Raw genomic sequence first — 14,100 nt, forward strand, 5'->3', positions numbered from 1 at the left:
AGGTAAGTCACACACAAGTGCCTTCATTGCCTCCATTTGTGCTTCCCTCGCCATATCTTCCATTTCCTCCTAGTATTGCTAGCCTTAGACTCTCCAACTTTAGGCAATTCAGCCACAAGTGTCTTCATTGCCCACAATTGTGCCAACTGTGCAACTATTCTAGCCTCCTTCAAATCGATCCCTGTTCTGTTCGTGTGGCAGAACCACCCAGATTAACCCAGCTAAAGTGTACTCAACGTTGCCTTACATGCGAGCAGACACTTTAATCAAGTTAAAATGGTAATCTGTCGGGTTTCACCCGATAAACCACTTGTCTCGGATTGAATCAAAGCATACTCACACGAAGGCGAGTCTAGAGATTACAACAATCCAGATAATTCATTACAGGTCCCACATTAAGTTATTACAATACAGGAGTTCAAATGCATAAAAGTAGATGGTTCAAAGTTCAAAAGCAACGGAAAAATAAACGATAGATCTAACATCAATACACAATACCATGGTGAAGCCTGCCATGATATCAAGCACCATGATCCTCGCCGATCGAGGATGGATCCCACTCAACCGTCCATCCCGGAGGGAGCGGAGACGGCCAAGTCAAACTGGCAACCAAGTCATTACCTGAAAACAAAGCCACAAGCAACGCTGAGTATACTAATACTCAACAAGACTTACCTGTCAGGTGGTACCTAATCCACCGACTCCTAAACATGCAAGGTTTTTTAGCTGAGGGGTTTGTTTTTGCCAAAGCTTCTAAAGTGGATCCTTACTTTCAAATTTTAGCATCAAATTCTTGTTGATTAACCATTCTAGGTAAGAACCTATTCTAAACAAGCATGGTAGAACAAGCAATTTAATCAAGCATCAATATTAATCATCATCCTTGTTCACCTTCTTACTCAATGCAGGAAAAGAGGTCAAGCAGTCCCAAACTGTGAGAAGCAGATGATTCGAATCGGATTTCTTAACCTTGCAAGGTGGACCTAAACCCCATGACATATGCGTACCACACTGGGTCCACACATGTTAGCCATCCCTATCAATCCCCAGCACGTGTACAGATCCCACTTCCCTTGGAATACAATGCCCCAACAGTCCCGGAACGGCACCGTACCGAGGCTGCACTTGTACCCACATGAGACCTCATGGGAACCCAGTTCCAGAGAGAGCGGTGAGTATGTCCACGTCCCAGTTCAATTAGGTACTAGGCTTTCCCATCCCATACTAGGTATGAGTTTAGTACTTTCAAACACTTGACCAAGACTCCCACCCGTTTCGACCTTAGCAGTTTTTCCTCTATACAGACGGGGCATCAACCATCTCAGAGTGGAGTACCAAGCCCTGCCCATCAACCTTACGATTCCAACATAAGTAAACATGCAACTCCTATAGCTCGCGGGTGATAGGAAATCACTCAACTTTTACCGAGTCCTTATTTAGCATTGCAACTACTCGTCTTAACATACTAGTATTCAGCACATAGGTACCTCGGTTCATGCAACTACGGTTTTAAGGAACGCCTATAAACTTAATGCACAAACATAAGTAACATAAGTAGTGCGTAAATTTTAGAAACCAAGGTTATGCTCCGAGGCTTGCCTTCTTGCCCTAAATCAGCCTTGGGCTCTTCCGAACTTTGGTTTGGGCCTTGGTTCATCTCGATTACATTCAGCTCAGCAAGAGGGTGTCTTTCTTCGCGTCCTGGGCCGAGCTCATACGTTCCGTCAGCCAGGTTAGTTTCTACACGAGATGCATATGCATAAGATTTCATTTATAATCTTCCATGATGTAGATTGCATTTCATAAATATTGTAAAAGCTCGCGGTGCATTTCGACCACATTCACCTAGACAAGTTTATAAACATTTCTTTTCTTCATACAACAAGTTTGGATCGAATGGCTTTTATTTTGATGGTGATTGTGTACACATATAAGATTTTAATAACTTAGAATTCATCAAAGAAAGGTGGTGGTCGTTCTGGTGTTGTTCATCATTTATTTGGAAAGTTATCCTGTTTCTGAGTTTTTAAACAACAAAACTAAGCATTCACTATTTTACCCTTATGCATTTAACTAGCTATTAAACTTGAATAAATACTTCTGGAAGCATCTAGTAAGATAGGGTTCTGCAATTTTTGTAGAAGCTTCATTAACACTAACAGAGGCTACTATAAATTTTCCAAGATTTATTGAGCATAAAAACTATTTATCACATTTTAAGTATATTAAACCACATGCATTTATTTAAACAAGGTAAAACTCCCGTCTTACAGAAGCTATTATTCTTCCTAATTAGACATATGCATAAGGAAACTTATCTTGCCTTTTTATCCATTTTCCTCTATTTAAGGTGCAAATAACAAGATTCAACTAGCATTTAGGCATTTGAACCTAAAACAACATGAACATCACCTAGACCAGTAGCACAAGTTTTAGATCATGAACATGCATGCCACAAGAGAACTAACAAAAGTGGTTTCACAATTTTTAGAGCACTATATGATTTATAAAGCATTTAATGGCTTTTGGACTAATTAAATCATATCACCAAATATAAAATAGTAACATGCACAATAAATATTTTTGAAATAAACTAGATGTCACTAGGAACCCAACAAAATAAGTTTGACATTTTCACAATTTGTCTACACTTTTCTATGCCTTTTCAAAGTTTGCAGCTATTTAATCCTAGGAATAAACAAAACCGATTTCAAAACAGCCCTTAGATCTAAAGAGTTCTCGCACATAGGTCCCTGCACTTTTCCCATAACCCCTTCTCCTTTTCCCTTCTTCTCCAACCAGAACCTTTCACGCACCAGAACAGAAACACGCACGGTGGAGCACGGGACTTGGCCGTGTCGTGGCCTTGGTTCAGGCTGGCGGCAACAGGGGGAGATGGCGCGGCAGGAAGAGGGACGGGGCGGCACCTTGGGCAGGGGGTGCTCACCAGAAGGGGCGCAGCGATGAGGAGGGGCGGCGCCACTGGGGTTTCACAACAACCAGAAGGGGCGGATGGGGTCACCGTGGGGAGGACTGTCCGGCGAGGAAGGGCGGCCAGGAAGTGGAAAACGGAGGCGCGGCGGAATGAGGAAGCTCCTAGCGCGAGGAATCGGCCGGTGGCTGACCGACAGCGACGAATTTCGCCAGTGAAGATGGGGAATTTTGGAGGTGGCAGTACTGTCAATGGAGGATTGGGAGGGGCAATGCTTCCACGAGAAGCTGGCACCCAGCTTTATAGGCGAGGAGCAGCGCGAGGATAAGGATGACATGGCATGCTGCTTGGGTATTGGCGGTGAGGGGTGTTGCCGGAGTTCATTGGCTGCGTGGCGGCAAGCTTCTGGTCGGGGCGGTTCTGGCCAACCGGTGGCGAGGAGGGGCATGGCTCGCAAGGAACTTCACGTGGGCGTCATTTGGGCGGCCAACCGGCGAGGGGTGCCCTGCTGGTGCAGCCGGAGCTGCCCAACGGCGGTCCTTGGCATCTGTGCAGCCAACCAGTAGCGTGCAGATGGAGAGAGGAAGCAGAAGGTGTGACTGACATGTGGGCCCGCGCAAATTAAACTAGTCCTAATTTCTAACCTCAATTGACCCAGCTACACTCGTCTGAAAATTATCCATAAATACTCGTTAGAAAGAAAAAAATGGGAAGAATACAATGCCGCAAAAATCGACTCAAGAGCTGCACTGGTTTTCACGCAATTGACAAAAGAAAATGGTCAAAATTAAACTTTAAATGAATTTCTAGCACAAGCAAACATTTCTGAAAAATTTTGTACAAATATTGTAAAATCATAAAATTGTATATAGTATTTAAATAAAATAATAGGAGGCATAGTTGTATAGCAAAAATTGGGGTTTCTTTACAAGTTTGAATTTTTAACAATAAACAACAATAATGTGAATTTCACGATGCATAACTTCTACTCAATTTTTGAACATCTTCTCCTCAAAATCAGAAGAAGTACTGTGAGTGAAAGGTGTTCAATTTGAAAAGTTCTACCACTTTTATATTGGCCAAAAATTAAGTTCTTATATGAAATTTATTTTTATTTGCTTCACATTTGATTATTAACAAAAAGGAGATTTAACACTTAGCCAAAATTTAAGGTGTTTTTGATCTTAACTCTTAGCAATTTGGAGTTAGCTTTGATTTGCTTCTTAATCACTTTGACGATTCTTTGATTTAGTCCCTTAATTACTAGGGGTGTCACAGCCTACCCTCTTAAAAAGAATCTCGCCCCAAGATTCGAGTGATTAAAACTAGTGTGGATGTGCACGTACCTCCCTAATCGAAAAGAAAACCGCCGAAATTTTTGTTGAGATATTCTTCAGTTTCCCACGTTGCCTCTTCTTCAGTAAGCATTTGTCCCAGTTTGTCATAATGAATGACACAATCTCGAAGCATTTCCTCAAGGATTTGATTCACCCTTTCCGTTTGTCCATCTGTCTGAAGGTGATAAGTCGAGCTACGAATCAACTTGGTGCCAAGAGAAGCTTGCAACTATTCCCAGAAGCGTGCCACAAACTGAGTATCTCGATCTGAGATGATCGTTTTGGGCACTCCATGTAGTCAAAGTACAGTTCGGCATATCTCTTGGTTGTGTAGGTTGTTTGAACCGGAATAAAATGTGCGGTTTTGGTCAGTCTATCAACTATAACCCATATGGAATCATGCTTCTAAGAGGTAGTTGTTCCGAACAGGACCCCAAACGTAGACAGAGTGTTCCCTACCTGGAAAGGTCTCCCAATCACAAGTCCTCCCCTCCAACAAAAAATAGGAAAGTCCATATGTACTCAAATAAATGCCTTTACCACATGAATGACATTCCAAATAGAACAAATTAGGAAAATCACTTTACCCAATAGTCTCCATAAGAGTTGCCTTTACCCAATTGATTGCACCACTAGCACCCTTTGTTGTACACCACAATTTCCAAAATCACCTTCACCACAAGTTTCTTCCTCACCACAATTTCTAATAGAATCTTCACCACCACTTTGTTCTTCATCCGAGCCCACCGATAAATCATCCTCATCTACCACATCCTCCAAGTTGGCAACATCAAAATCATTGTTCACTCTACATATATCAAAGTGACCTTTATCACCGGTACCACCTGAACCATGAGAACTATCATCACCACCCTCTTCATAATCCTCTTGTTCACCATTTTCATTGACCGGCGGTAACACATCTTCCTGAGTTAAGTGTTCACGAGACATACACCGAGGACAAACATCCACAACTAACTTTGCACAAGGAACTTGAAAACCTTTCACTACTCTTTGTAAAATAACCAATCATCATCACATGCAAGTGGCATCAACATATAGTGAGATCTTTTGTCACTAGCATCAAACCATCCACAAATCCTTAAATCCTCTTCCTCATTTGCAACTTTGAACAAAAAATTTACTCGGCCTATTATATTATCAAATGTTGGAGGACTATCAAATCTTACTACTTGTTGCCTCATTCTTCCAAACTCTCCATTATCATCAATCGTGCCACCCAAGAAAAACGAATTAAACAATCCATCTACAAACAACCACCAAATTAAATTGATTACATGGACCTTCACCTATTTCCTTACAACTTCTACATTACTAAATAATAATGAAGATTTTTCTTTAAAGCATTATTAATAAATCACATTACCCACAATTAACACATCAAAATCCTACCATGCAAGAGAAACTACACGACAGGAAGGAGTTACCGTCAACCAATTGCACGATACAACACAATGATTCGTACTCAATCCAAAGTTCCAAGTCATATCATACATAAAACCTAACCATTTCATATCCAACTAAAACGACAAAATCGAGAAAAACTAGTTGGTTAGAGTGTAGGAGTTACCTTCCCAAACCAATTTCTGTTTGTTTCCCCTTTGAATTAGGTGAGACATGGAGTGGATATAGAGGGGGAGGAGTGGGGGCGGCGCCATGGGAGGGAGAGAGCTCGGGCTAGGGCTGGGAGGGCAAGGGAGAAAGAAAGTGGATGGTGGGCTTAGTGGTTACACGTCGCTTGGCGTGACTCAGTCATGCCAAAGCATGTGCGCAACTCAGCCATGCCAGCTCAGTGCCCACTCACACGGATCAAGCGTGGAGGGCCAGTCGTGCCACATGCTTTGGCGCGACTCAAGTATTGGTCGTGCCAAGGGTCGTGGCACGATCAAAAGGGCTATTTCTTAGAATTTTAGTTTGGCACATGCTTTTTTTAATATTTTAGATTAAAAAAGATTAAAATAAAAAATTCCAACGCCAGGCCGACACCTGAGTTAATCAACGGACTATTTTCTCCCTCTGGGAGCAAACTATTTTTCTTTTCATCCACTATATTTTCTAAATTATTTTTTCCCAAAGCAAAATATTCTGTATTTTCTAATTTTTTTACCAAAGCAAAATATTTTGCTCTTATAAAGGTAATATTTACACCTGACAATTGTTCACAGACTAAAAGTTTCATATTCAATGTCATGCATGGTCCATGAAAATAATAGTATCATCCAATTAAGTGTAGTAATATCCTTTTCACTTGTCCATCTTCGTTAGCCCTAGCAACCATAATAGCCAGCATATCAACCATTATATTATATAATATAGGGGAGCGCGTCACTTTGTCTAATACCTTTTATTGTTTGGAAATAAGCACATTTTCTTATTTATCTTAATCGCTACATTTCCATCAGGTACAAAAAGATTGTATCGACTTGCATGTAAATTACTTCAAATCAATAGATTTTCAACATCAATGTTGTAGGTCCCATCAAAATGTACAATTTTCATATAAAGTTTGTCTCTATCTGAAACCGTATGCAAAAATTATGAATTTCGGAGTACAACCTAAATTTCAAATTACAAGGGCAGGAACACCGAGGTAAAATTATATTTTGGGTATCTAAATAATTTTAAATCAAACTTCAACTACAAAGTTGTAGGTCTTGTTAAATCTATAATTTTCATATAAAGTTTACCTCCATCCAAGTCTGTCTCTAAAATTACGAATTTTCATATTTCGGAGTCCACACGTAACTTGGCGCGAATAATTCATTGTTCGTGGTAACTATTTTTGAGAGCTAGCACGGAAGATCATGAAGGGTATCCTGACCCATATGTAACAGAAAGTGAAGGTACAAGGATTTTCTAGGATTCATTGGTAAATGAGATTAATGGCTAGTTTTATGAATTGCAACAAGTAATGGGTCAATAATGCTTAATTTGTTGTTGATCATTACTGTTTGATAATAATGTTATTGTCCCAAAAGTTTAGGCTACGGAGTGGTAACATACCTTATGGAAAAATGCAAACAGAGCCATCAAATATTCTTTAATAACATTCGAGAACACTTGATAAAATTTTGATAGAAACTTTCAAGGCTCACATCCTCTGTTTGCAGATGTTCAAATATTATGTTTCATTTGGAAAATTGCTAGCCTCACATCCTCTCCTGCTCAGAAGCTTGAGGGATATCATCTTTCACAAGTATCGTCCACTAACACAAAATCCATTCGCACTACTACGAAAGCTGACCGGCATGTTAATCTTTTAATTAAACGTAGCAATCATATTTTACACTAGCACATATATACTTCATATCCTAGCCTGTTTGAATATGTACCAATTTGGTTAGTTATTAAACGTAGCCATCTTGTATGCAACACTAACATTTTTGGCCCATCCACTTAGATATATTGTCATGGGGCATCTAATCTTTTCCTGCCACTTCCCTAATGGTGTACGACCTTTTAGGATCTCCATCCACATCTTATTAACCATAACTATAAACCCATAACGTAATAACCAACCAATCTTGAACTTGAACATTTGTGGATTATTGCCAATGCAACACAGGTATCACCTGTGTTTAAAAACAGAGGTGTGTGGTTCGAGATGTCTCTAGTTAATGCATAGTCCATCGGTCGAAAAAAAAAGTCATTCTGAGATTCAAAATTTATCAAAAAATAAGTCATTATACTTAATTTGGTACATGTGCATGTGCATGTGGGCATGCAGCAACCTATTAGCGCTGAATATGACTGGAATATGACTGATAAATAAGGGGAGTTCATTTTACCTCTTATTAATCTGGATGACTTTTTTTTTGGCGGAGGAAACACAGATCAGTTGGGGGAATAAACGAGAGGGAAAGCGCACGCGGGTCCAGGATCGCGGCGCGGGCGACGTACCACTTCCACCAGGGGACAGCGCGACGACGATGACGACCTGTAGGTGCATTTACCCTCCATCTTTCGTCAATTTCGGCGGCCATCGCACGCCACATGTTCACACACGTCGTGCCGGCCCTGTGGGTGATGCACGCCACTCACCCATGTGCGGCGTGCGCCGCGGCGGCGACGACGACGAGCGGCATCAGCAGTGCAGTGACGGCGACGCGCGTACGGCATAACAAAATACCATGCGGAAATTCAACTCTGCCATGACTCCCTGTGTCTCTCAAAAGAAAATCCGATGCCTTAAAATACGAGCACGAGCCACCAGAATCAACGTCGCTACCAATCCACCAATGCATCCTCCAGCTACCAACGTCCAATCGCTGCTTATCGCAGCGGCGATTTGCAGCCTCTTGCTTGTCGCCTCCCATGCATCACCACTGCAACGGCCTCAACCGGCAGGCAGCAGTGTCCTTGCGACCTGCACGCCGCACGAGAGGGAAGCTCTGCTGGGTTTCAAGCAAGGCATCACCGGCGACGAGGCAGGCGTCCTAGACTCCTGGCGGCAGGACGGTGACGACTGCTGCCGTTGGAGAGGCGTCCGGTGCAGCAACCGCACCGGCCACGTGCTCGAGCTTCGGCTCGGCAACGAGCACGCCAACTACTTCAGCTCTGGGGACACGCTCCTGGTCGGCCAGATAAGTCGCTCTCTGCTTGCCTTGGAGCGTCTGGAGCACCTCGATCTGAGCTGGAATTCCGTCGAGGGGTCTGATGGCCGTATTCCGGAGTTCTTGGGCTGTCTCAAGAACCTCGAGTATCTTGACCTCTCTGGCATACCTTTCATTGGCAGTGTGCCTCCCCAGCTCGGCAACTTGTCCGAATTGCGGTATCTCGACCTTTCTTACATGACATTTTTGAACCCAAGGGATGTGTCATGGCTGACACGTCTGCCATTATTACAGTATTTGAACCTTAAGATGGTAAACCTCGGCGAGGTGGTTGACTGGTCTCTTGTGGTGAGCATGATCCCTTCTCTGAGGGTCCTTGATCTATCGTATTGCTCGCTTCTAAGCGCAAACCAATCGGTCCTGTACCGTAACCTTACAAATCTCCAGGAGCTCGATCTCTCTTGGAACTACTTTGACCACCCAATTATATCTGCTTGGTTTTGGAACATAACAAGCCTCAAGAACCTCAATCTAGGATCGACCTATATGTACGGTCGCTTTCCCGGCAAAGCGCTGGGAGACATGGCATCACTAGAAGTCCTTGATTTTTCAGGCTATGCTCAAACGAGCAAGGGCATCATGATACCAAACTTGAAGAATCTTTGCGGTTTGAAAATCCTAAACCTTGGTCATAGTCTGTTGCATGAAGTTGCAACTGATGAGCTGTTTGAGAATCTACCCAACAAATTGCAGGAACTGTACCTATCAGGCAACAATGTCCATGGGATGTTACCAATTTGGATAGGGCAATTAACCAGCTTGGTCGTTCTTGATCTCAGCCAGAACAACCTCACTGGACCTCTCCCAGTATCTGTAGGTCATTTGACTAGTTTAACTACGCTTACCTTGGCTCGCAACCGCTTGACTGGACATGTTCCTGTTGAGATAGCGATGCTCACTAATTTGACCAACTTTGACCTAAGCCACAATGACTTGGATGGTGTAATCAGAGAGGAGCACTTTGATAGTCTAAAGAAGTTGGAGTACATAGATTTATCTTCTAATTCCCTGAGGATTAAGATCAGTTCGAAATGGAAACCTCCTTTCAGACTTTGGTATGCCGATTTTTCAACTTGCCAAATGGGTCCTACATTTCCTGCCTGGCTGCAGTGGATGGTGGACATCAAAGAGCTTCACATCTCAAGCACGGGTATAAGTGACAGGATTCCACACTGGTTCTCTAGTGCCTTTTCCAAAGCGATATTTTTGAATGTCTCAAAGAATAACCTCGGTGGAGGTTTGCCAGCAAATTTGGAATTCATGTCAGTGGTAAATCTTGATCTCAATTCTAACCAATTGACTGGTCATATACCCCCATTTCCAGAAAATTTAACCTCCATGGACATCTCCATGAACTCGTTATCAGGACCTCTACCTGCAAATTTTGGACCTAACCTTATAGAATTGTTCCTGTTCAATAATCGCATCAGTGGACATGTTTCTGACTCTATTTGCAAATCTGAAGGGTTGACAAACTTAGATTTAGCTGACAATCTGCTTGAAGGAGAACTGCCCCAATGCTTTGGGAACAGAGTGATTATGTATTTAGATGTAAGTAACAATAGTTTTTCTGGAAGGATCCCGTCATCTATGCAAGACTGCACAGAGCTGCATGTCTTGGACTTATCAAGAAACAAGTTCTCTGGAAGATTGCCTGATTGGATTGGTAAATTCGTGAGATTACAATTTTTACGGATAAGTCACAATATGTTCTTTGGGAGCATTCCAATTAACATTACAAATCTTCAATGCCTTCAATACATGGATACAGCTAACAATAGTATATCAGGTTCTTTACCTAGGGACCTATCATTTAAGCGCACTGAGAAATATATATCCTTCAGACTTTTGTTCCAAAGGTACAATTACAGAGGATCCTTCTAGTTTATCTACATTTCTGAAAGGGCAACAACCCAACTATGGTTCCATTGCAAGAATAATTTTTTTGAACATGAAGATCATCGACTTATCTTTAAACAATTTAACTGGTGAAATTCCAGAAGAAATAGCCACTCTTCATGCATTGGTGAATCTAAATCTCTCGCAGAATCACTTCAGTGGAAACGTTCCAAGCAGGATCGGGGCCATTCAGTCACTGGAATCACTTGACCTCTCCAGGAACAATCTTTCCGGTGAAGTCCCAGCAAGCCTGTCAAATTTAACGTTTCTGAGTTACTTGGACTTGTCATACAACAACTTGGAAGGACCAATACCATCCGGATCACAACTTGACACCCTATATGCAGCAAATCAACTATGTACACCGGCAACATCGGTCTTTGTGGGCCTCCTCTTAAAAAGAATTGTTCAAGCAATGATGCATCAAGGGAAGGTAACTCAGGAAGAACCGAAGGTCATATGACAGACTTCTTTAACCTGGGACTTGGATGTGGTTTCATAGTCGGTATATTGGTGGCTTTCAGTGCCCTGCTATTCAAGGATGGATGGAGAATATCTTACTTCAGTCTCTTGGACCAGCTGTGTGACAAAGTATATGTTCTATTCTTTGTTAGATGGTTAAGACTGATCAGGATGAGTACTGTAAAATAAATATTATGTTGGTTTGTGTGCGTGTACTTGTAATAACTGAGGACTGATTTCACCTCTTTGAGGTGGCTGATGCCGGAACACTATTCCATTATCTAAAAAAAGTAACTATAGTGGATAGTACATTGCACAGCTACTTCAGTAGCTGCGTACCTTCTCTTGTACTTTATCTTTATTGATGTCAAAATAGGATCTTCTGTCTGTCCTAATTCGAAGATGTGCCTGTGTTAGTGTTAATCATGGTGCAGACAGATAGTTAGCATTTTAGCAATCAGAATTATTTGCATTGGTGTTACTGTCTATATTGTATCATACAATTTTTATACGATTTTTTACTGGGTAATCACCCGTATTGTTCATGAGCTTTTATTTTATTTTTTTATAAAAGAAGCTTCTTAATCTTAAACAACTACAACAACGGGTAGCTGTTGGAATATTTAGTGGGCTTTGCCCATTTAATAATTCTGAAAATTCCAAATAAATTTAAATTCTATGGAACTAGTTCATCAACCAGTGCTCCTGCACGGACTAATAATTTTAAAATTAGATTCCCTAGCTAATGATCAAAAATATTTATCTATGATTCTTTTATTTATTTAATATTCTTACACTACTCCAGTTTTGATTGATTTTAATTGGTAATTACTTTATACACTTTTTCCTCCAGATTTGTACTTTTTTGACCTTACAACGCACCTTCATACATTGTGTTTAACATTTAAAATCAGTATTTTTCATCGCTTCCTTCCATACATATATAAATGGTCTATACGGTAACACACATCATGCAAATATACCTTAAATTAGTATTTCTATATTAACAATGACAGAACTAGTTAATTTAGAATCATATATTTGTTTCCTCTTAGATATTTCTATATAATGAACATGCAGATAAATAGATTAAAATTTAGATGCTTACTTTAGGTTATTTTTAATGACAACATATATATGTGCGTAACTTAGATACAAATTTAGAAACATATTTTAAGATATTTTATAATAACTTGTATGGATAATTTAGATGAAGATTATGGTTTACTGTAAATTATTTTTTATAATGCGAAGGTATGTAATTTAGATATCATTTTAGGGTTTATTATATTTTCTAAAAAAATTACTCACTTATGCGATTAGAATATTTTCAAAATGACAGTGGAGAGTAATTTTTTAGAAAATATAATTGACCAATAGCTGTGATTAGAGTCTACGTGATGCCCTGATGTTTTAGAATTTTCTTACAATTTTCTAGCGTCTTATGAAAATTAATGTGTGGTCTCCGATTGTTTTAAAGAAATAAGGGCACATAGTTTTCTATCAAAATTGTTAACTTAAGCTCTCTCTCTTATTTATTAAATATGCTAACACAATACTTATATAGATATATAATTATTATCTTCAACTAATTCTGATAGAGTTTAGTGAGTAATTACTCTACAACATTTTCATCCACATTTAGAATCTTTTTTTCACTTTGCATCACAGGTATGCGGTTGCATTTGTTTAATAGACTCTCAGTTTGAGCTATATTTTAACATGGAAATCTATATTCTCATCACTTCCTCTATAAATTTATAAATAGTGATACACATCATGTGTATATACCTTAATTATTATTTTCTATATCAATAGTGTAATAAATAGACAATTAAAATCATATATTGATGTACCTCTAGGTATGTTCTTAATGAAGGTGATTTACATGTAATTATTTTTTATAATGATAGTGGTGGGCAATTTAGATGCAAATTTAAGGATTTATTTTAAATTATAAAGGCATATGTGGGCAATTTAGATGAAGATTAGGGGTTACTTTAATTTGTTTTATATAATGGCAGATGTGGGTAATTTAGATATTGATTTAGGGGTTACTTTAGGCTATTTTCATAATGGCAAATGTGGATAATTTTTTAGAAAATATAATAGATCCAATGGCTATGATGATTGAGCCTACCGAATTGACGGCCAGATATTTTGCTTTTTTTAGAGATTCTTAGAATTTCTTTTTTTCTAAGTGTCCATCCAGGATTCATACATGTGTTCATGTACAGTAATAGTAAGATTTGTGTACTCGCCAAAAGCTGGAGGAGCTAACTCACTGTTCCCTATTCCTTTCCTATGTGTACTCAACGGGTCATGAGCAGAGGCCCGTTGGTTTATGTGCGCCTATGTGCACCTGTTGAACGTGGAATCAGTCAACGTGTGGTCCATGCTGAGAACTATGATTGCTGTTCTTAGCGTGAGATATGGTGCGTCGATCTCCGTCCACTCAGTGCCAGTTTCCACGCGGATGGTAGACTAGGTATGGTTCATCTCTGACCTCTTGTATCATGCACAGTGGGTTCAATGCACAGTGCACCCTCTCCTACTTAAGCAGTCATGTCCCTTCTATCTTGTGCTTTGTATTTTTGTTGATGTCAAAATAAGAAATTGTGTCTATTCAAAATTAAAGGATGTTCCTTACCTCGTGCCAGCTAGTTCCACACGATTGTAGACCTTAGAGCACCCACAGCGTGGGCGTCGATGCTAGTTTCCAAAGGCTGCAGCGTGAGAGCACCTCGTGCCCAAAGCCTAAAATGCAATCCATTGTCCATGTGTTTCAAAGTAGATATGGCACGTGGCAACTTGAGGAGCTGTTGTGTCATGCCGC

The 14,100-nt window shown here is 40.3% G+C and overlaps 1 protein-coding gene and 1 long non-coding RNA gene across 2 annotated transcripts; one reads left to right on the forward strand and one right to left on the reverse strand.

Annotated features, from left to right (window-relative positions):
- Positions 1-280: 280 nt before the first annotated feature.
- Positions 281-3,382, reverse strand: LOC140223588 (uncharacterized). Its single transcript, XR_011898941.1, has 3 exons — positions 2,948-3,382; positions 1,600-1,740; positions 281-621 (listed from the first exon to the last, which is right to left on the reverse strand). It is a non-coding gene; the product is annotated as an uncharacterized lncRNA (long non-coding RNA).
- A 4,900-nt stretch (positions 3,383-8,282) lies between these two features.
- On the forward strand, positions 8,283-11,793 carry LOC117834478 (receptor-like protein EIX1). Its single transcript, XM_072295720.1, is given in 3 exon segments — positions 8,283-10,685; positions 10,687-11,152; positions 11,155-11,793. Coding segments are annotated over 3 exon segments (2,922 nt in total). The 5' UTR covers positions 8,283-8,528; the 3' UTR covers positions 11,454-11,793.
- The last annotated feature ends 2,307 nt before the right edge of the window (positions 11,794-14,100 follow it).

This window comes from Setaria viridis, chromosome 8, assembly GCF_005286985.2.
Source record: "Setaria viridis chromosome 8, Setaria_viridis_v4.0, whole genome shotgun sequence".
In the NCBI taxonomy this organism is placed as follows: Eukaryota; Viridiplantae; Streptophyta; class Magnoliopsida; order Poales; family Poaceae; genus Setaria; species Setaria viridis.